We start from the raw sequence: 21,880 nt of genomic DNA on the forward strand, positions 1-21,880 counted from the left end.
AAACCTCAGAAACTGATTTTGCGTGGCAATTACCAAAACTGGATCGACGATAGCGCAAAATTGTTAGGTGTAACCCGTTTTTCGTAATTCCAACAATAATCAAACGGTTTTTTCAACGATACCTGTTTTATTGAATTCTGCTAGTTACTGTAACAAATCAAATTTTTCTAAGTGTATCGTTCTTTATAATCACCGCTCTTTTTTTTGGAAAACTTGCCAAATTCTTACTCAGAATTTTGCTCCCCTCGATTGCCGGAAGACCTTGATAACCGAACGAAACGACTCGGTGCCACAACAAATTCGCGAGCTAGGTCAGTCACATGGCCAAGGTAAGTTGGCGATAACAAAATTACCTTCCGAGCGCTCAATAAACGATTATTTCTCAGTGAAGTAAGCCGATTTAATACGGTGAGATAAACGGAACCCGTTTGGCCGGATTGCCGATCCAGTCCAAAGTTAGCGATGGCCATTAAGCTAAAAATAATCGATGCATCGATTAATCGGGTCCAAAAAAAAATAATCGAACACGACTCGATTAAATCGGTGAAAATTAATCGATGTTTCGATTATTTCGTATTTTCTTGGAACGGTGCGTATGAAACCAAAATTTCGTAAATTTCTGTTGTCTTAATAGCGGAGAAGTTTTTTGATAATTTACAGTTTCATTCAAAATATTTTTCAATTTCATGTGAAAATATACATTCATCTTTCACTTGTTACATCAAATAATACAACAATAAGTTAATACTTTAATCGCATGAGTTGACAATGCATCGCATCGTTCACGAGAGTAAAAAACAAAAACCGATTTTGAGGTACTAAAATAATCGATTACACTCGATTAATCGAGTAGAAATAATCAATCAAATCGAAAACCGATTACTTTTGGTAATACTTAGCTCGTAGCTGTGGCCTATGTTGACAATCGGTGTTAGAGAATGTTTCAAAAGACGTTTGGAACTTGTCCGTACATATCTGGATGAGTTTATTTCGTATCGCTTGCAGGCAAAACGCAACGGCCTCCAACCCCTGTTCACGTGACAGAATCCTGCGGGGTGCAGGGAATGCAGCGAATATCCAACCGTGAAATACGCATATTTTTCAAAAGCCAGGACGTCTGGCATTTGTGCTGCTGAACAATGCGACGAGACACCGTCGAGGTGCCAGAAGCGAGAGTTTCTGGGGAGTCGGCGAACCTCGCTTTACTCGTAAAATTCTCTACTCCCATCACACGCGGTGCACAAAAGCACGTGACTGCTGCGAGTCCGTGTTTACAACGAAAGTAAAGCTTTCCCCGCGCCTTCCGCGCACCCGAAGGGCGGAACCCAAGCCGAGCTTTTATATCTTTTTTTTCTCCTCGCTTCCCCTTCTCTTATTATATATTCTCATACTTCTTCCACTACTTTTCAACTGTTTTTTTTTCCTGTTTTCTTTATTATTATTATTATTGTTGTTATTATTGTTATTATTGTTATTATTTCACCCTGCGTAACAACTTGGTTTATTGTTTCAATCTTTTACATTATATGCGGAGAAGCGAAATGGGACTGCAGCCGTGACTTAAACGCGTGACAGCTTTGAGTAAATCATTTCATTCCCGAGAACGTAGACGTTCCCTCAGGATGATCTTCGGAAATTTCAGACACACACGCGCAACACACTTTGATCAAATTTATTATCTCTAATTCGATGGATTTTCCATAATATTTTCGGAGAAAAATCCAGGTTTTTTTTATATAGGGCAGGGTTAGTATTTTTGGTGTCTTTTCAAACACACGAGTGAATTCGTTGAAAATTTTATTTGAAATTACTTTTGTACCACTTCACTTAGAGATTTTTTAACTCACAGTGGAAACGAAATTTATACATTTTCTTTACAAGAAATAAATGTTTAATCTAAGATTGCTATGGATATTTGATATAAGCTCACTGAATTCAATGACATTCAGGTATCTGGTAATTGGTATAATTTGTACTTCGCAGCATAGATTAAGTGAAAAACACGTAAGATCACTGACAAATACGTCTACCGAATTTGGAAAATAGGATAATAAGGTTTATTTGTTTTTCTGCTTCCAGGCATGACAATTGCGGTTCGTTTTCGTCTCGCTGCTATGGAGGTACGGCAGAATCACGATTTAGGTGTTGAGTGACGTTAAGTGACTTGTATTAGTGAAGTGTGTGGTTTTCTGGTATCGGCTTGAGCGAGATACCGAAGCTTAAACGCATCTCATCGTAGCAAACTATTCGATGTCTCACCGTCCTCGAATGCGAAGACGAACTTCGAAAATGGTAAGTTGAATTATAATCAATATTTTTCAATAACAAATGAATCGTCACACCGTTCACCCGATTGGTTCTCTAAATAATTTTGGTTATCGCGTCGCGATATAATTAACAATGAATTTAGCCTGTGAGTATAAGAAACGAACGTGTGACTTTGCCTAGGGCAATAAAAAAAAAAAGCCAACTCGAATTACTACTAGCTATCATTATAACATAATTACTGTATCCTGGATGGGTAAAAATGAAGTGGGCGAAATTTACTTAATTCTACATCAAATGTCTGAGCAGTGGAATGAAGCTTTCATTTTACTCTCGCAGCGCATCGATCATCTTAGCAAGAGCTTTGAAATGTTCGTCGAATTACACTGCAAATCGTTGGTTAAATTTATGATATCCGGTTTGGTTCTTTGCCGGTATGTATATTGAGAAGGAAATAATTGGCAATGACGAGTTATCAGAGTTTCGTAAATGGTCTCGCCGATATTCGGGCAATAAAGAAGAGAGCTGCGGTAGGCGAATGAATGATGAAAAAAGCAAGGACGATAACCGGAACGCTGAGTGCATAAGGAAGAATGTCAAATGCACTCCGCGTGGTCCATCAAGATGCAAATATCCTTTTATCCTCGCGTAATGTATGCGTCCTCGGTGGAGAATCAGTATTCAGACGAGGGTACGCGTGATCCTCGCCCCGATATACCGCTGAGTATGGGGCTAAAGTAACCCTCCAGTTCCATGAACTACCCCGTAACACGCCCACACTCTTAACCAAAGCCAAACCTCCATTTTACGAGCGGACCGCCAAGGCTCGATACTTTCCAATGGATAACCTTTGAATTTATTTAATAACCTCCCCCTAACGTCTAGAAGAAGAACACAGAAAAAAAAGAAACATTCACCGTCATTCTTACACGCGGATGTTCCTTGCGGCGTTTCATCGAACGCTCGATTCTCAAATACCAACTGAAATATTATTCTATAAAAAAAATGTAGAATTAAATGCACGGAGCTATCGATTAACGAACCGAATTTGCAAGTCTCCCGAGTTATCCGTGATTGAATCAGTTGTGCAAAAATTCGTACGCGCGGAAAGATTTAACTCGACTTTACAAACGTTTCCCCTGATTTGTTCCCGCGCTAGTGCTTTCTTTTTTTTTTTTTTTTTTTTTTTTTTTTTTTTTTTTTTTTTTTTTTTTTTTTTTTTTTTATACAAACTCGTATTCCCCCCCCCCCAGCAGCCGTCAAATCCTCCCTCCTGTTTATTCGAATCAGATGCCTAGAAGAACGGGAGATTTTATCGCGCGGTAAATTGAATCCGGTGATTCAATGATAGAAAAAAAAAATAAATAAATAAAACGCAGCGGTACGTGCATTTGCAAAGCATAAAAAAAAAAAAAAGAAAAGAAAAAGGAAAAAGAAAATGCGAGCTAAAAAAAGACCAAACAATACAAACTCTCAGTTTGTTCGGTTCAGTGCGCAAACTCTCCAGCACAGGACCCTCGCATTTTGCAACACTCACTCACAACGTTAATTCGACATTTTTCATAACGTTTTGCGCACGTTACCCTCGCGGCTTTCGCTTTGACGCGTAATACTTTCGTACGGAATGCTGCGTTTGAAATAATTGATATTTAACGTTTACAAAGTTGGGTGCGAAGTGCAGATTACGGTGTATATAATTAATCAGTTTCGTTTTATAATACAGTCGTAAACCGAGTCACCGAATCTCCCCACGTACCTAATTAAGTTGGCACGCACCGTTGTGGGTGAAGATCGATACCTACTCGTTTTGGGAAAAATTTACCGCGTATATGTATTTTTACGTTTTTCATTCCCGGACGACGAGCCTGAGCGACAAATCGCACGTGTATGCAGGGAATGAAAAATATACATGCATATGGATGAACGTACGAAATGACCGCATAGAAAGCCATCGGGGAACGTGAGCGTACGGATTGGGAAGTGAATATGATGCATGCGGAATATGCAAAATAAGTACGAACCGCCCGCTCGCCACCGTGGAATGAAATCGGAATCCGAGCCATTCGTCGCTGCACTGCAGTCGGATTCTATTGCGGAACGAAGATGCGGGGAATGTCCACTTTGCAAAACAACTATCGTTTCGCTCCTTGTTGACGGTTAACAAGAGCTGCTCAACTTCCGCGGACGCATTTCGTATCACCTGTTACCGGAGGAATCGTGCCGCTGATATCAGTTTCTGTAAACATTTATTTAGGTACAACCTCTGTTTGTAGCAACAGGATTCCAAGGGCTTAAGGGATCCCACACGTACGATTTTTTTTTCGATGGTTGAAATACGCTGGTCAGCTGTTATTTTTTTTTTCACGTCAAATCAAAGCACTCGCGAAGAACAGAACATAGATTTTTGAACGTTTATTTTCAGTTTTTTTTTTCTATTTATTTATTTATTTATTTACTTTTTCAACAGTTGAAAATGTCTTCGAAAAAGAGGAATCCTCATAGTGTGCACGGTTGTGGCTGTAAATATTACGTAAAATGAAATTTGTGAAAAGATTATTAATCGGTATAAAAGCCGCCATCTCGCTATAAAGTTGTTTTTTTTTTATTTCAACAAAATTGGCAAAATGGCCGTGGTCTGAAAAAAGTGTATCGAATTTAGCCTATTGTTTCGATAGTTTTTCGTTAGAAAAATATGACGATTTCAAAAAAAAAGCTTCCATACCAATATGAAGAATAGCGTGAAGAATATTGTGTCCAAATTTGAAACGGATAGTTTGGAAACTATTCCTTTGTGATATCCCGTCTATACTATCGGTCAATTAAAAAACAAATATATATATATATATATATATATTTTTTTTTTTTTAACATTTTACACTAGGATGATCCTTCAAACGTGTGATGTGAAAAGTCAAACAATTGAACAATGGTTTATGCCCCTTTGGATCGTATACCGTTTTTTTTCAATTCGTCATAAATTTTAACAATGATTTTGATACCGCTAAGATCAACAATTTTCGATTTTCAAATTCGATTACAGAGTTATGAATGTGACTGAAAATGTCTCTGATTCACGCAAAAGCAAGACAAACATTTTCAAAGTTTTAATAGAAATTCACCACAATTTTTCCCCCAAACCAAGTAGAAAAGTCAATGAAAAAACGTATAGCTGTAATGTTTGAAATTTACTTCGATCTATTTTTGGGACTTAGGTACCGATGAATTTCATTTCGGTGAGAATGAAATACTCACGTTTGAGTTTAATGCTTGTTCCGTATTTTTGACTGTTACAGTCATAGAATTTAAAAAAATCTCGATTTAAGTTTCATCGAAACAACTAAGCTTAGCAATTAAAACAACTTCGAATCGATTGACTGGTTTTTCTTCAAGAATTTTTGTTTTCTGCGTGTGTTTATCATAAAATCATAACATCGCTGCCGTGAAATTCGGTAGATTAGTAATAAAGCAAAACACACTCACATTATGAAAACTTGGCTTTTTTGAAGATACTCTACATTTGCAAAACGGTGATTCTCATTACCAATATTTCTTCGCGCTAACTTTACGAAATTCAACCCTGCATCAATATCCTGTTCACATTTTTGTGTTGTCTTTAGAAATCGTCCAAATCAACACAGAACTTATTTTTGTCTACAAATTTTTAAACTGCAGTTTAAGTTCCGTTGGAGCATGAAGACTCGATCGCGTCTTTTATCTCTTGCAAGTATCGATTTCAAACTTTGTACTATAATATGAAACTTGCTGAAATACGTATCGTGCATCGCTGATGCAGCCGCTGTGCGACACGTACGATGCACGGGATGAATAGTGCAGGGCAGTTAAATAACCGTTTGTTTTATTGTAACAGTTAAAAGTGATTTTAGTACCGATAGATGCTTCATATGACTTCCCTATGAATCAGAACAACTAACTTTAGTGCGCATTCACCACCGCAAGTATGTTAATGTAGAATTTCTTGTTAAATTCTGCGAAGAAAAAGAACTTCCGACTGAAAGTCAGAAAATATATGTAATAGCACTTCCACATTTAAATTTCTGTAACGTACTCCCTGCAAATTGAATAACGTATACGGAGTGTTTGATATTAATGCAATACCTGGAAGCTTTGAACAATTGAAGCTATTTTGAACAATACTCGAGCTAAACAGCACGTAACACATTCACAGAAATGTTCGTATTTCAAAAACGTCCCTCCATTGTGATGATTTCACACTTGTAATCACACTTGTTTGAGGACCATATTTTGTATCAGCATACGTCTCTTTATATTTCTCGACAAAACTCTCGTCTTTTTGTGTATCCTACCCTCAGTTGATGTTATAATATCGTTTCTAATTGCGCTGGAGTGTCATAATATCGTTACGAGTTGAGGTGGAATGCCCTAGCATCGATTCCAATTGAGCTGCAATGTCATAATGTCGTTTACAATTGAGGTGAAAACTCATAATTAAGTAGAATATCATAACGTCGTTTCCAATTGATCCGAAATGTCACGATATAGTTTCCATTTACGATGGAATGTCATGACATCGATTCCAATTGAGCTGCAATGTCATAATGTCGTTTACAATTGAAGTTAAAAGTCACAATTTAACTGGAATATCATAACATCGTTTCCAATTGAGGTTGAAGCTCATCATCGACGTGGAGTGCCACAACATAGTTTCCAATTGAGCTAGAACGTCATAATATCGTTTTCAATTGTGGTGGAAGGTCATAATTTCAGTTGAATGTCATAATATCCTTTCCAATCGGCGTGGACGCAGCCCAGCGAGGCTAGTTTGAAATTGAGACAACGGATTCGGTAGAAGGCCCTTTCGAAAACAAGCTAACCTTATCGCAACTATTTCCGAGGTGAATCTTTTCAGCCCCACTGTAAGAGCAAACAAATTAGATAACGCATTTCCGTTGTGCGGGTGCCTGTCGCCCTTGACTGGAGACCAGCTTTCGGTGCTTGGGGGGCTCGGAGCTCGGTGGGTACACTGTATGGCGAATGTGCACAGGGTGGAGGCGAGGGTCTGGTTCACGTGGCAGACATAATACATCTACGTGTTCGGCTTGGCTGTGTACGGATCCCATGGAACGAGATGGGCGCGGGTGTCGCCTTGTTTTGTGTCCCGGCCCCGTTTCGCGGGTTTTGTTTACCGCTCGAGTAGGGGTAGCGGGAGCAAATAGCTCTGGCACCAAAGGGTTATGGTTGCTACCGACGTACGAGGCGTCGTCGAGTGGGTGGATGGAGAGTAGAGTCTATGGAGTATCTACACTGTGTTTTTATTCTTCGAGGACTGTAATGGTAATACTAGTGCCGGTTGAAAAATTTTACTGCAGACTTAATGAGGGACGGAAAATTAAATTTAAAATAAAATTTACCCGTGAAAGAATCTGATATGAAGAAAAGAAACTACACGAATCGAAATGTGATCAGTGTTAGGTTCATACTTGGGTTGACGAAGCGAAAAATTAAAAAAAAAGTCACTCTGACATATTTAATCGAGAAATTCTGGAATTTGTTTCTCGAAATATTCTAAAGTATAACATTGTGGTAGATTTTCTCCCATGGTCGTTACGTTTAAATTGGTGAATTGTTTTTCATTTCCCAACTTGGAACTCTTGGGATTGGGAAAATTCAAGTTTTTGTATTATCGAAGCTTCAACTCTTGTGTTATCTTTCCTCGGGGAATTTAATATCTGTGAAACTATCTGCAATTCAGACTTCAAATTCAAACCGTTCTATAATATCACTCAAATTTTTCATCCCCTGTAATTTTTTTGAGATGAATCGTATTATTCTATCCTATATTGTAATTTGCATTCCGTAGGGCTGTTTTGTAAATCGAATTTTGTATTCTAATGTACCAAACTACGTTCCTCGCGTGTTGGAATTCTATCCTTGTCGAATCTCACACCCTATCCAGAGTGTTCTAGATCAGGCTCGATATTCGAGCACTCGTGAATCCATTCCCGGAATTTGCATGGCACATGTTACCGGCTGAGGGCTGGAACTGACGGGTTTAATTCATACTTCGTCATGTCGAGAACGTTTGAGAATATTATCCCGTTTCGCGGCTGCTGTACCCTGCACGGTAAACGCCCTCGCTAACGACGAGACACTTGCTTCACGCGCTCACGCTCTCTTCTCACAGAATTTAACCGAGAGACAAAGGAAACTTCCACGGCTCTTCCCCTGCAGAAATTGACACAGCCAAATGTGCCGGCGCTTCTGATACCTCCTCTTTTTCCTTTTCACCCGAGCCGAAACCGGGTTCCATTTTTCCTCCCGATTACGCTTGCGATTGTAATTATTCACGGACTTTACAGCACATTTTCACGCCGCGTGACGTTAATGTTATTGCACGCGTGTTGAGAGGGAGTGAATTTCGTCGCGAGTTAATGAAAATCCGTAGCTTTTATCGTTCAGAGCTCACGGTATAAACAAAATGCAACAGCTTTATGGATCTCTTTTATTTTGTACATTTAATAAATGTTGAAGAATATTATCCGATAGTTGGAAAAAATTCTGTTTAAAGTCACTCGCGTTGATGTATATATCCGGTAATATCAAAAAAGTAAAATCTAATTGCATCAAACTTTGCAATTATCGTTTGTAACTGAAATGAAACAACCCGACTCAATTATTTTTGATTACTTTGCGCGTATATTGGAAGCAAAATTTCTTACCCATTAAATTTTATCATTGATCCGATATAATGAACACTTCATCGAGTCCATTTGTGTACCCTGTGCTTTTTATGCATGTTTTGTAAGTAAAAAATTCAAGTTTTATACCAAAATGTGATTTCAATGGATTAGAAAAATGTTTCGTCGCGATTGATAGCACGCGTGAACTTCACAATTCTGTACACAATACTTTGGCACTGCAAGTTTTGAAATTTTTTAAATGAAAAATGGGAAGATTATCACGTTTAGTGCACGTTTTAAAATCGTAAAAAATATCAAAATAGCATTTCAAACTTTGATGTGAAGGTGAAAAGTGCATTCTTATTTGAAGAGAATTACTATAGAAGTTTCATATTCCACGTATTTCGGTGAAACTTAGGTAACCATGGCGAAAGAATCGAGTCTCTTACCAAAAAGGGGTTCGTAAAAAACTACTTCCAAAAAAATTCAGTTCGCTGTAGTACGTATAAATATGAAATTGAAAGTAATATTCTATGCTGACAATGCTTGCATAAAATTATTCAAAAATTCCGTAACACCTGATAATACTTTTTTAAGCAAAGCAGATTGAGAGACAAAAATAAAAAAAAAAAGAAGTTGCCTTGCACTGAATCTCAAAGGGAAGTGTTGCCATCCTTCAACCATGAAACTATAAAATATGATGTACTTTTTTTTTTACTTAATATCCACACAAAAATGTTAAATCCAACCATATTTGGGAATGAAAGTTCAGTTTTATCCAACTCATGGTATTAGTTTTTAACCTAAAAGCTAGAAATATTTACATTTAAGTATCAAAGTGCATCGATACGACACAAATGGAAAAACTAATCAAGCGTAAAATTCATCATACTATAGAAGTTGGAGACATTGATCTGTGAGTGAGAGATGAATCGATCTTCGTGGCAATGAATCAATTAGACGAAAATACAAGAGTTTTTTTTTTTTTTTCTTTCTGACCTCTCGTAGCGAAAAGTATTACTGCATAAGATCTGAAGTGCCTGATCACGATTCGTGGACGACGCGGAAAAAGGTTGTCACAGTGGTGAATGAAAAAATGATTGAGTAACGAAGCGAAGGCTGACAGGTTGATACCACCTGGGTCGATGAGAGCCCCTCACGATCGGACCTAGGTGCGTGCTTCTATCTATAATACACAATCTCCCCAACTTATCTCCGTATTCATATCCGTGTGTACGGTGTACACAATGGTGTACGAATGCGTGTCTCGTTACGTAGCATGAACGAGTCGCTGATACGTGAATGCGGAATAGCGATCGAGACGTCCGATGCCATTGTACATCCGGTGACGTTGCGTCCGTTGTAACCTGCACCGTTGCCGAAACTCGGGATGTGTAATTGACGATTAGTTTGGGCCTGCGTGTCCTTCGTGTTCATGGAGGAAAATTATGTGGGAAATACGTATGTACACGGAGAAAAATTTCATTCGTTACAGTAACTAGAAGAATTCAATAAAACATTCAGTATTGTTGGAATTATGAAAAACGAGGTACGCTTAACCATTTTGCGCTATCGTCGATCCTTTTTTGGTAATTGCAACGCAAAATCGGTTTCTGAGGTTTACTCTACTTTTTTAGTTGAACAAAGCTTTAACGTCAATTTATCGTTGCACGAGCATTAAATTTTCGCAACAGTTGCAGGAAAATACAGTAACGGTGATCGTAATGAAGAAGAATAGCAACGGATGCTAGACTTTCCGGTAACAGCTAGAAAACTAATTTTCATTTTCTAGTTAGAACTATATTTTTCGATTGTGGTAAAAAATGAAAATAGTTAAGGACTGAGCGGTAACCTGAACTAAAAATTTCTCTCAGTGTATTGGGATGTTTGAGAAAAAAATTAGTTACGATTTTCCATCATGGCACCCCCGGAAAAGTTTTTTTAGGTTGAAAGAAAGATTCTGGGAAAGACGAACGCTCAACGTTATGCGAAAGATTACGTTCAGTTGATTTTTCACTCATACACGTTTTCTTAAACTTGTGAAGTATGGTGAGTAAAGTTTGTTTTTTTTTTTTTTTTTTATCGCTTATATCAATCATAATATCAATTTATTTCACTAACAAGGAAGGTATGCCAGGTCGATCCCTCCGATTTGATATCTTTTGTGATATGTTATAGTAAATTAAAAACTAAGCGACGGGTATATTTTTCTTTATTTGCCATTAGGCATTTCAAGGAAGTAAAACTACGCTCCAAAGTAAGGCATGTCAAGGGGTGATTTGGCTGTTTTTTGTTTTTTATGAGAAAATTACATTTTTCATTTCACGTTATGAGAAAAATTTTCCAGTCGAATTGGATGAAAAATATTGTATTCTTGTGGGTGAAACCGACAAACCGCCCCTTGACATGCCTTACTTTGGAGGGTGGTTTCACCCCCTAAACTTGTTTAATGGCAGATAAAAAATAAAAATAAATACGTGTCGCTTAGTTTCTAGATATTACGAAAGAAATTAAGTCAGATCGACCTGGGTGACCTTACTTGTCGGAATTCCCACATTTGTATTATTGAATCTCCAGTTGATGTTTGAGAAGTGTATCTGACGACTTTTTCATTAATAACTCAATCTCATAAAATAGTCACAATTTAATATTCAGAACTTCTAATTTAGACGAATAAGATTCCCGTTAGATGTCAGGAAAGTAAAAAATAATTGAAGAGCTACGTGCTTCTTCAGAAATTCAAAAAAAGAAAAATATCAAAAATGAAATGAGTACGATCTTCCACGTAACTTGGAACGCTCACCATTTTGCAGAATCATGCTTTTGACCTGAGAAAAAAATTTTAGCGCGTGGCACGGTGAAATATCGCGTATTATTTTGTCCTAAAACACCCTAGTATGTATGAATGTCGACATGGTTTAATTCGGACAGATCGAAGCTTTCCTCCACGACTATGTATATATACATATATACGTGACCTCCTCGAGTCATTGACAAATCGGCTTATCGGTGTACGTAGGTGATGCGGAAGCCACTCGATGTTCATCCTCAATTTCCCCGCAACAAGTTTTTCTGTTTTATTCACAGTCACCAAGATCGTAATACCGATAACGAAAATATCGAGGCAAAAGCACCATTGAAAGAAATTCCCAGCTTAAAACGCAGTAATAAGCTGCTTACGTTTTCTGCCACATATAAAAATACACAAAAAAAAAAAAAAACAAATTATTTCTGCCATGGAACCAGAAAATGTAGTGTTTGTTACTCTTCTTTATCGTCACGGTCGCTAATACTGTATTTTATTTTTATTTTTTTCTTGTTCTAACCAAACCTAACCTAAACAGTCAATTTTATCACATTTTCTCGCGATTCCAACAATATTTATAAATCGTTGTTACAGCGACAATAGTTTTACTAAAATTTTCCAGCAGCTGTATTACAGGGAATTTTTCCGAGTGTTCGTGTGTTTTGACCTTAAATCTGAGAAGTTGGCTGCAGCGCTTCGTTGGAGAAGAATTGTAACGTAATACAACGAGAATGCCAGACTTAGCGAAGACAAGTGATAACTTGAGCGTGAGTTCGGTAGTAGACGAGCTGAAATACCGGTCTGCAGCTGAAACAATGCAAAATCATCACGTTTATCTCAGCTCTTGTTCTTCTTCTGGACAGAGTTTAAAGCGGAAGTGACGGGGAGTGGGTTGAGAATGGCGCGAGGGATGCTGCGAGAGGGTCGTCCTCGCTCTGGTGAATTCTCCTGCTGGTAGAAAGAGCTTTTTGAATGAGAAGAGAAGGGCGCCAATTCGCCCGGGTACAGTGAAATGCTAATTAATGAACATGTTATATTTGCATAGTCAGACAGTTTCGATCCTATGAACATGCCGGGGAAATATCCCATCTCTTCCCATTTTATAACAGTTATACCAAATGTTTCGGAGAAGAGTTGGAAACGATGCGGACTTGAAAGTGAACGATCTTTACTCGGAGAAAATTTATTTTTAACAGATTTTAAACATTCATCAGTGATTATCACGATATTGATTTTCCATTGACAGATAAAAGTTGCAGGACAAGTTATCTCGGCTTACTGTTTTTCCTACTCTTCGAGACACGGGTTCAGTTTTTTTTTTTTTTTACAATCGTGAAGAGAGTTTAAAGAAATAGTATCAAGTTATCTTTGGGAAAGAAGAGTATTATAAATTCTTTCGTTTCTTGCTGCACGAAATCGCGAGGTAAAGAAATAAGTCAAATTGACACGAAGTTTTTTGGAAGAAGGTAATAAAACTTTAAACATTATCCGTTAACATTGATTTTCAATTATATCAACAAAGTTTCATAAAACATATTTCCTCCAGTGTTTGAATTTAATGTATATTCAGCAGTGAGTTTCTTGTAGATATTGATTCGAATAATTCGTGATTGACAGATTATTTTTTTCCTGGCACACTAGTTAACTATATTTTACAGTTTCTCTTGAATCCAAGATACGGCAATCGTTCGTAATTAATACTATTATCTCCTAAAATTGACTAAATACAATTCAAAAATAACATTTCATTTCGTGTCAGTTGTGAGAATTTCGAAAGTTTCATTCGACTGAGTAATAATTTTCGAACAGAAAACAAAATGAAAAATTCAAGATTTCAGGCACATAATTTAATGTATTCAAACCACATATTCAAGTTAACCAAATATTCGATACAATCCGAGTATTCAATTATATTCGCGCGCCCCTATCAATATACTACAACAGTACACTGAGAGTAATTTTTAGTTCCGGTGACTATTTTCATTTTTTACCACAATCGAAAAATATAGTCCTAGGTAGAAAATGAAAATTAGATTTCTAGTATCAGTTGCTATTCTTTCTCATTACGATCGCTGTTGCTGTATTTTCTTGCAACTGTTGCGACAATTTAACGCTTGTGCAACGACAAATTGACGTTAAAGCCTCGTTTAACTAAGACGTTTTACCGAATTTTTCTTAGTAAAAGATGATGAGAACCAGGTCCTCGATACAATAAAGTCTGCATCCCGGTGCACACCGGTCGATAAGATACACCCGACCTAAGTGAATACCCCGATCTTTCCGGTGGGCGAGACCCTTTTCCTAATAGTACAAGTTGGTCGCATTTCCATGCAAATCGTCGCGCTTACAGAGGCAGCTAACCGACGTCGTCTCCGGCGCTCGGCGTGTTTGGTTATTTATCTGGCCTTGTTCGACTTTGCCCGAATGCGACACCCGCCGACTCCTCGACACTCTTGAGTAGTTAGCGCTGTTTCGCCCTCCGTCCTGCGGACCTGCGCCCCGTGTGCGGAATACCGATAAGCCTTAACGGTGACACGAGGCTATTTATGCGTCTCGAATGCAACAGTAGGTGACTACCTACCTAAGTGTAGGTTATGGGTATACGCTCATTTCCACCCGGAAAGGAAACTTGCGACGCAATTCCGTAACGGCAAGTTATAAGCTCTCAGGGGCGGGACCTTCGTGCGACAGCGGTGCCAAGGGATGCGAATTGCCGCTTGTGCCGTTTCACCTTACACAATTTTAAGCAAGGTGCGATCGTGTTCGATGCACATTTGCCCGACGCAGACAATCGCTTCGAAAGTCATTGCGTTTCGTCTGTTTTGAAAAATTATTGAACTTTAAACGTGTAATGGAACGATTTTTTTTTTTTAAGTTTCGACCGAATGTTTTGAAAATTGAGTCGTTGAGAATATCGTGAGATAATTCATGATATAGCTTTAGCTGAGATAAAAAAAAAAAAAAAAAACAAATATTTTCCGTTAGTAGGTGAGTATAGCTCGTGATTGAACATAGGCTTATTTTCCTGCGATCGCAAGTTATTTTACAAGGGAATACATGGTTCAGATTTTATCGAGAATCGTACTGTTTTGAATACAACTCTACCAGAAACTTAAATTTCAATTTTTTTTAAATCTTTCGTTCAATCACGAGCTATACTCACCTACTCGGTTTTACGAAATTTTATTTTACAATTTCGATTTCCGTAAAATCGGCAAAGGCATATTTTCCCGTAGTTCATTTGACGACAGATTCACGCGTGATTTGATCCTAGAATATTGACAAGTTGGATGAAATTTTCTTTGTCATCACTTCAACGACATGCTTGACTAGGTTTCGAAAGACAATTTTTAAATCAATAATCTTATCTTAATTATGTTTTGCGCTTGCGAATTTCAAGAATTGTTACATGAATTTTTCCCTGAAATTCTTAGCTTCGATACATTTTTACGGAATTTCAGATGTCAGATAATGATTTACATATATCCGTAACATTTGTAAAAAAAAAAATGCTTCAAATGCTTAAACACCAACGACGTAAAAAATTGTAATTCCATCATTTACTCGAGTTAAAAAGAAAAATGGCGAAAGGATGAAACATTGATTTTGATGAACGAAACGTAATGAATCCTGTATTGTGGAGCAAATATTTATATAATTTCTAAAGACTTCCCTGTAAACTGGGAAAACCCTAAATATTTTCTTCCCGTACTTGAATTCCTTTCCTCTGCAGTTCGAGTAACATTCGCATTAATATCACCGAGTAGAGAATCGGGATCCTTAGATTCGTAATCACCTCTGAAGTAGCGAAAAACGTGGAGTTGTTCAAAACTCGAATTGTTTAACCGAATTATCAAACTTTATGAATCTGGGCGGGCAGTTTAGAAAGCGAAAATCGAATTCAACAGAATTTTCTTAACTCGTTTCGGTCGAAGAAATACGAGATATCAGCGGGTGAGAAATAAGCCCGGATAAAGTCATAAAAAAGAATTCAATTTGCCGGTGAGGAGGCTCGTAAAATTTCAAACTGTAACGATAAAGTTATCGAAATCTTTCCCCTGGTGCGGCCACAGCTTTCCGAGTAAAACAACCTTATTGTATTGCACGGATCTACGAAAGCGCAGAGCTTTCAGCTTTCGGCGTACGCCATTTTTTTTTTTAACACCGTCGTACTGTCGATCACTTTTCAATGAAATCGCGTAATTGGTGTGTAAATACGTAAATTTCCGAGAGGAAAAAATTTATACGAACTGTTCGAACGCGTTAAAAAACTGCTGTTTGCGAACATCGATTTTTACAACCACTCTGTAGACGATAATACGAGGCAAGGGTAATTAAGCAATATCAACCAACGCCTCGTGGATGTGAGGCACGGTTCGAATCATCGTTATTATATAGCGCGAGGCGAAAGCCGATAAATCAATAACTCTTTTTTCACGATAGAGAGACAAACGATGTAGAGCAAAAGAGAGACACGCCGAGTGGAAACGAACCGTGAAAGGAACGAGCGAAACGAGGAGGAAAAAAAATTATTGTAATCGAGAAAATAATAATAATAATAACAATAATAATAATAATTTAAACATGGAGGGAATAAAATGTCCGGAATGATTATTTGCCACGCAACCCTCCGTGTGGCTTGATTAAAAAATCCATATTCAACTCTTATATACTCGCTTCTCGCGGAACTTGCGAACTGTTTTCGAAATAATCATATTCCGCAGAATCGATACGATTTGCGGTCAACGACTTTCGAGTCATTATACGTGTCGCGCCTTAAACTGCAAGAAGTAAAATCATCCGAACAGTAAGGTTAAAAAAATGTATTGAAAATAATATCTGACGACATCGAAGCGAAGACAGCTTAAATCTCATCGACGAGCATCTATGTTTGTTTTTTTTTTTTTTATTTATTAATAAAATATATAAATAAATTTTTAAAAAAATGTCTTCGAATCAGGCGAGACAGATTTTTATCACGCATCTCTCAATTCAGAGTAGATTCAAAATAAAATACCTTTTGGTTTTTCATATCAAGACGATACAGTAAATCATTGAGAAGTACATCAATTTTTGCAAAATTGTATAATGAATAATCGGTAAAGAATTCATTTACAAATTAAATTGGTTTTGACGGGTACAATTGAAAAGCTTTAAGCCTTTTCTTCGCGAAGAATTGTTGAAGAATTGCTTAAATTGCATCGTTACGTAGAGATGACAGACTTGAATTTTGTCAACCAGCTGCAATTTTCTAATTTTCATATCCATTTTCATTCAATTGAACATTCTTAAAATACATATGTAAAATTGTATAATAAACTATCAGAAAAGAATCGATTAACAAATGAAATCGACTTTCGTCAACAAAATTGAAAACCTTTGAGCTTTTTCTTAACAAAGAATTGTTCAAGAATTTTCTAAATTTGCATCGTTACGTAAACGTGATCAACTTCGATTTTGTAAACCATTCGCAATTCTCTAATTTTCATTTCCACTCTCGCCCTTTCTTTTCCTCTCGGTTAGACATCCTTGGAATATCCGCAATAACCGTAAGATTTATCAAACAAACAAGCCTCTTCTCCTTTCACGTAATCGATGCTTTATGACGCGACATCTCAGCGCGAAAGGAAACGTTTAGAGCTATTACTTGCGTAGAGCTGAAAGCTGGTGCAGCAGTATTCCAAAGTCTTTTACCCTTGAGCCGAGGGTGTTCCTACTTAGGCGTTTGTCTCCCGGTTCGAGAGATTGCTTTGTGCCAAAGGTAAGACAGCTCTTTTCAGGAGCACAGCTTCTATCACGACTTATCTGACTGCGCATCTGTGCCCTCATTTACCCCTCATACACGTGCTTTTACAAACCACCCCCGTCTCTACATTTTTCTTTCTTCCATTCTCCCATCTTCACTTGCTACTCATTGCCGGCTCTCGGATTCTGCCATTCTGAAGGAGAGTTTTCCACTTTTTTTTTTTTTGTTCCTTCAATATCGAAATGTATTGGCGTCAAAGATCAACCGGTTGGACGACTCGATTTCTACACTTAGGATCGTGCGCTTCAGCTTTGAGTTAACGAAAGCAATTTCCTGGCGTACAGTATTAGAATACAACTTCTGTACGAAAAGAAACGCGAATATCCTGACTTATGTTGAATTCTTATATCTGCCAAATCGTGAAACATATGAAAAAAAAAAAAAACTGGAAAACAGTATCTGATTGATAACCAACGAATGATATGCTAATAGGTTATAAAAATAAATCTAAGATAAATTCAGGTTTCTGAAGTATAATGTAAAGCTTCAAAATTCCAGTACATTTTACGAATTCAAAATTGTGATAATATTGAGCTGTTAATGTAAGAATGATTCTTTCTAGCAAAGAAATTCCGATTTTGTCATATCTGTTAATAAATTCAAAAATCAAGTATGAACATTGTCGAAAATAAACAGCGAGAAATCAAAAGATACTCTTTTAAAATTCGGTAGCAAAGAAATGGAACTAAGTTCACACTGTAGATGGGATATCTTTGCATTTTATCTGTATGCAATATGGAGGCTCCATCTTATACATAACATGTTTATCTAAAACGCGGTAGAGAAGTTGTAAGTAAACGACTTTGCGATAAGTTTGAACGCGCGAAGAATACGAATAGTTTGATCTGAGGTGGTACAAATACAGATACGCGTCGTAAATAACTTTCGACAGTGATAACAACCGACACTAGAAATTTTAATCCAGCGGCACGTGTCTAAACTACTTTCAAGCTCCGAAACGTGACTTGCTTCCGTCTCTTCGGAAAGTAAATAAATTATTGTTTTCTCGTATTTTGAGCAGGATCGTTTTTTACCGGAAATCGTACTTATAATTGTTATACCAACTAGGGTAACAGAATTTCTAAATAATCTATAATCCGGTAACATTACAATTCTTTCTTTCCAAAGTTTCGCGGTTGTCGTGATTTGATCAACAAATTCTGTCTGTATGAAATTTATCAAACATTACAGGGATTTTTGAAAAGTGAAAAAGGTGTCGAATCGAACCGTAAATTTTTATCGAAATTGTGAATTCTGGATACTTTCACAAGTACAAACTGTAACTAAAAATAATAATAGCCTACGATAAGATCTAGTCATTATTTCCCTGCAAGGCTAAAGAAAGTGCGCTTCAGTTAACCGAAATAAATCTATTATTCAAAGGTGACAAATATCTGTGCTTGTGATCGATGAAAAAATTTAATACAAGCGAAGAAACGATACGAGTTATCCGTGAATTATTCCAAATTTTATATTCGCGATGCGATAAGAATCGTGAAACTGGGAAGGAACATCGCTCCAGGAACCACGGCAGCGGAACCGAGATTTTCTTTAAATATTCATTCAGTGTAGCCGCTTCACTCTGCGCTTCTTAATGTTCTCTCCGTTATCCCAGACAGTGTTCCGGTCTTTGCATACGCCGAGATTTTTCCTGGCCACGCGGGCGTGCTGAGGTAAAATTTTTATATTTATTTACAGGGTAGGTCTTGGCACTATTCTTAGGAAGTGAAAATCATCTGCCATCTACAGCTTGCCTACAATTTCTACACGGACATGTTCAGCGACAATTTCACCTTTCCTTTCATCCATTTCCCTTCCGGTTACGATCTCCTGTTGGATATGCTTTCATCGGTATCCTTATTCAGGCTGAAGCGAATCGAATGTCAGTTGTAAAAGTTCACCCTCGTGAATCGTTGCACTGGTGGCAAAGATTGAAAGCGAACCTCTACAATAAGGAATCGAAATAGCTCACTGAGCACTTGCAGGTCGCTTTACTCTTGGCGAAATTGCGCGTTTCTGTACTTCGAGCTAAGCTTGATTCGGTAGAAGAATTGATTAACATCCTTCTTTGACGAGGAAAGTGTCTATTGGTATAAAAGACATTCTGCACTATTTTTCTGAGGCTGAATTATAGTTTGTACCGATGGGTTAACAACTGCTTCGATTGACCAACTTCCAAAAACGTTGTGAAGTCAATTGACTTTCAATGACTTCACGTGACTTGAAGAAACTTCAGGTGACTTCACTGACTCTACTGACTTCGCCAACTTCACTGGCTCCAGATAACTTCACGTGACTTCAGGTAACTTCACTGACTTCAGTGACGTCAAACGTCTTCACGTGACGTCATTGGCTTCACTGACTTTGAAAAACTTCACTGACTTCAAGTGCCTCCACTGACTTTACTGACTTCAGTGACGTCAAGCGTCTTCACGTGACGTCATTGGCTTCACTGACTTCAAGTGACTTCAGGTGACGTATACTCCAGACTGCAGACTAAATGATTAACCCCTGGGCTGGTACATTCCGGCGTAAAAAATGATGCGATTTCTTATTCTTTTTTTCATCTCTCGAAAAGTCGAAATGTTGCCCTAAGAAATTGGTATACAGAACCTGATTGAAATTTGACCTTTGCAAAGTGAACATGAAATATGTAATTTGGAATTCAAGGAATGTGGCCTTTGCAGACGTGTATTCCTTGTTCAGAATTGTGTAGCCTTGTTGAACAGGACTTCCGTGAAAACATTCGGTACGTGAGGTCGAGCCGGGGGCCTCGATCCTTAAGGGATGAAAGTTTTCGGAAGAGAATAACCGCAAGCTGGTTTTCGTGAAATTCCGGCGATACAGACACGGGGAAGACAAAGAACTTCCGGGGCTGACGATGACGCGGGTGCCTCGGGGTTCCATCGCGTTCTGTCAACCCTCTTTGGGAGATTGAACGATTGACACGAGTTTCCATCCCGTTGAGCCAATATGCGGCAGGTTGTCACTGACGTCGATCAAAAACGTGAAATTTCGTAATTTATTCTTATTATGGAAAGTTTATTAAAAAAGTTTTTCACCCCATCGCCTTCCTCCCTTCTGGAATTTCTACTTTCACTTCGCTTCGATTCGTTCGCGCGCGTTCTCTTTTTCTCCGGAAAACGCCCCGCGATTTACTATCAATTAAACGAGGCGACAGTTGGAACGATCGCAATTGTCTGGAAAATTGCAATCTCACCTGCTGTCCCTGGGGCAGGTACTCCCGCAATTTCTGATTTTCGCTACACTTCTCCAGCCTCGGAGAAAAGCTTCGTCTGCACTGAAGTCGAGCGGGCGAGACTCTCTGTCGAATCAGCATCTCCGAATAATTGAGCTTGCGACTAAGTCGCGAAGCAAAGCAAAGCTTTTTGAAGCTTCCGTTCTCACTCTTCTCTGATGATTAATTCTCCCAGCACAATATATCCGTGATTTTTCCAAATCTCATCGTTATTAACGAAGCTTGTTAATAATTCTTGAATGACGCGAGCGGTAGCGCATTGTCTCGGTAAGTAAAAAATACAAAATTTATCGGTAGCAGAAGCAATTGCTTTCTCGCGAAGTTACCTGAGGATTGATTCGACTGATTTGGAACCCTCGTTCAGCCGTCCGAGACGTATGTTGTTCCAACGGTGACTGTGTCCGATAATATCGGCAAGCTTAATCGTTCATCAGTAAGTACATAGAGAAGTACACGAAGCTCGAGTATTACTTCAATTTATTTCTTCCGTTTACAGTAATTGGCACGTACCTCACCGACGGTATTTCTACGTCGGAGGGTGGGATTGGTCTAATAGGAACGTGTAATCTCTTCGCGACAGGAAAGCGAGGTGAGAAGGTATATAGATATAGCGAGACGTGCCAGGTGAAGTGGAGAAAAGAGAGAGAGAGAGAGCGAGAGGGAGGGAGGGAGAAACGAGTAACGGGGAAAGAAAACCGCCGTTTCGCTTTGCAGTTGCTCCGTCAGCCCTCCATTTCTTCCTGCACTCTTTCAATTTCTCTCGGTCTCCTTCGTCGTTCCCTCCGATATCCACATCGCTAGCCGAGCTCCGAGAATCCACGGCCTTGAACGAAGTGTCCTTACACACCCTCGGCAGCGCCTTCGAAGGCGTCCTTGGCAGCTGGGGTGACGGGGATGACAAACGGGCCGTGAAAATCTCCTTAAAATCAAAAAGCATCGCTTGATTTCTCTCGCCTCCCTCTGTAAAAAGCGGGGGAGACGAGGGAACGGAGTTAAAAGGAACGGGAGGACGAAGGAGAGCTAGGAGAGAAAGAGAAAGAGAGAGGGAGGAAGGGAAGGAGAGAACCAGGACATGCGCTCGTCAA

The 21,880-nt window shown here is 38.4% G+C and overlaps 1 protein-coding gene across 1 annotated transcript in view; it reads left to right on the top strand.

Annotated features, from left to right (window-relative positions):
• The window catches only part of LOC107218672 (semaphorin-2A), a 282,104-nt gene that overhangs the window by 14,376 nt on the left and 245,848 nt on the right, over positions 1 to 21,880 (top strand). The window contains exon 2 of the mRNA XM_046739750.1: positions 2,080 to 2,292. Coding sequence (XP_046595706.1) covers positions 2,251 to 2,292 — 42 coding nt within the window. The 5' untranslated portion in view covers positions 2,080 to 2,250. The remainder of the gene's footprint in view (positions 1 to 2,079; positions 2,293 to 21,880) is intronic.

This window comes from Neodiprion lecontei, chromosome 5 (genome assembly GCF_021901455.1).
Source record: "Neodiprion lecontei isolate iyNeoLeco1 chromosome 5, iyNeoLeco1.1, whole genome shotgun sequence".
Taxonomy (NCBI): Eukaryota; Metazoa; Arthropoda; class Insecta; order Hymenoptera; family Diprionidae; genus Neodiprion; species Neodiprion lecontei.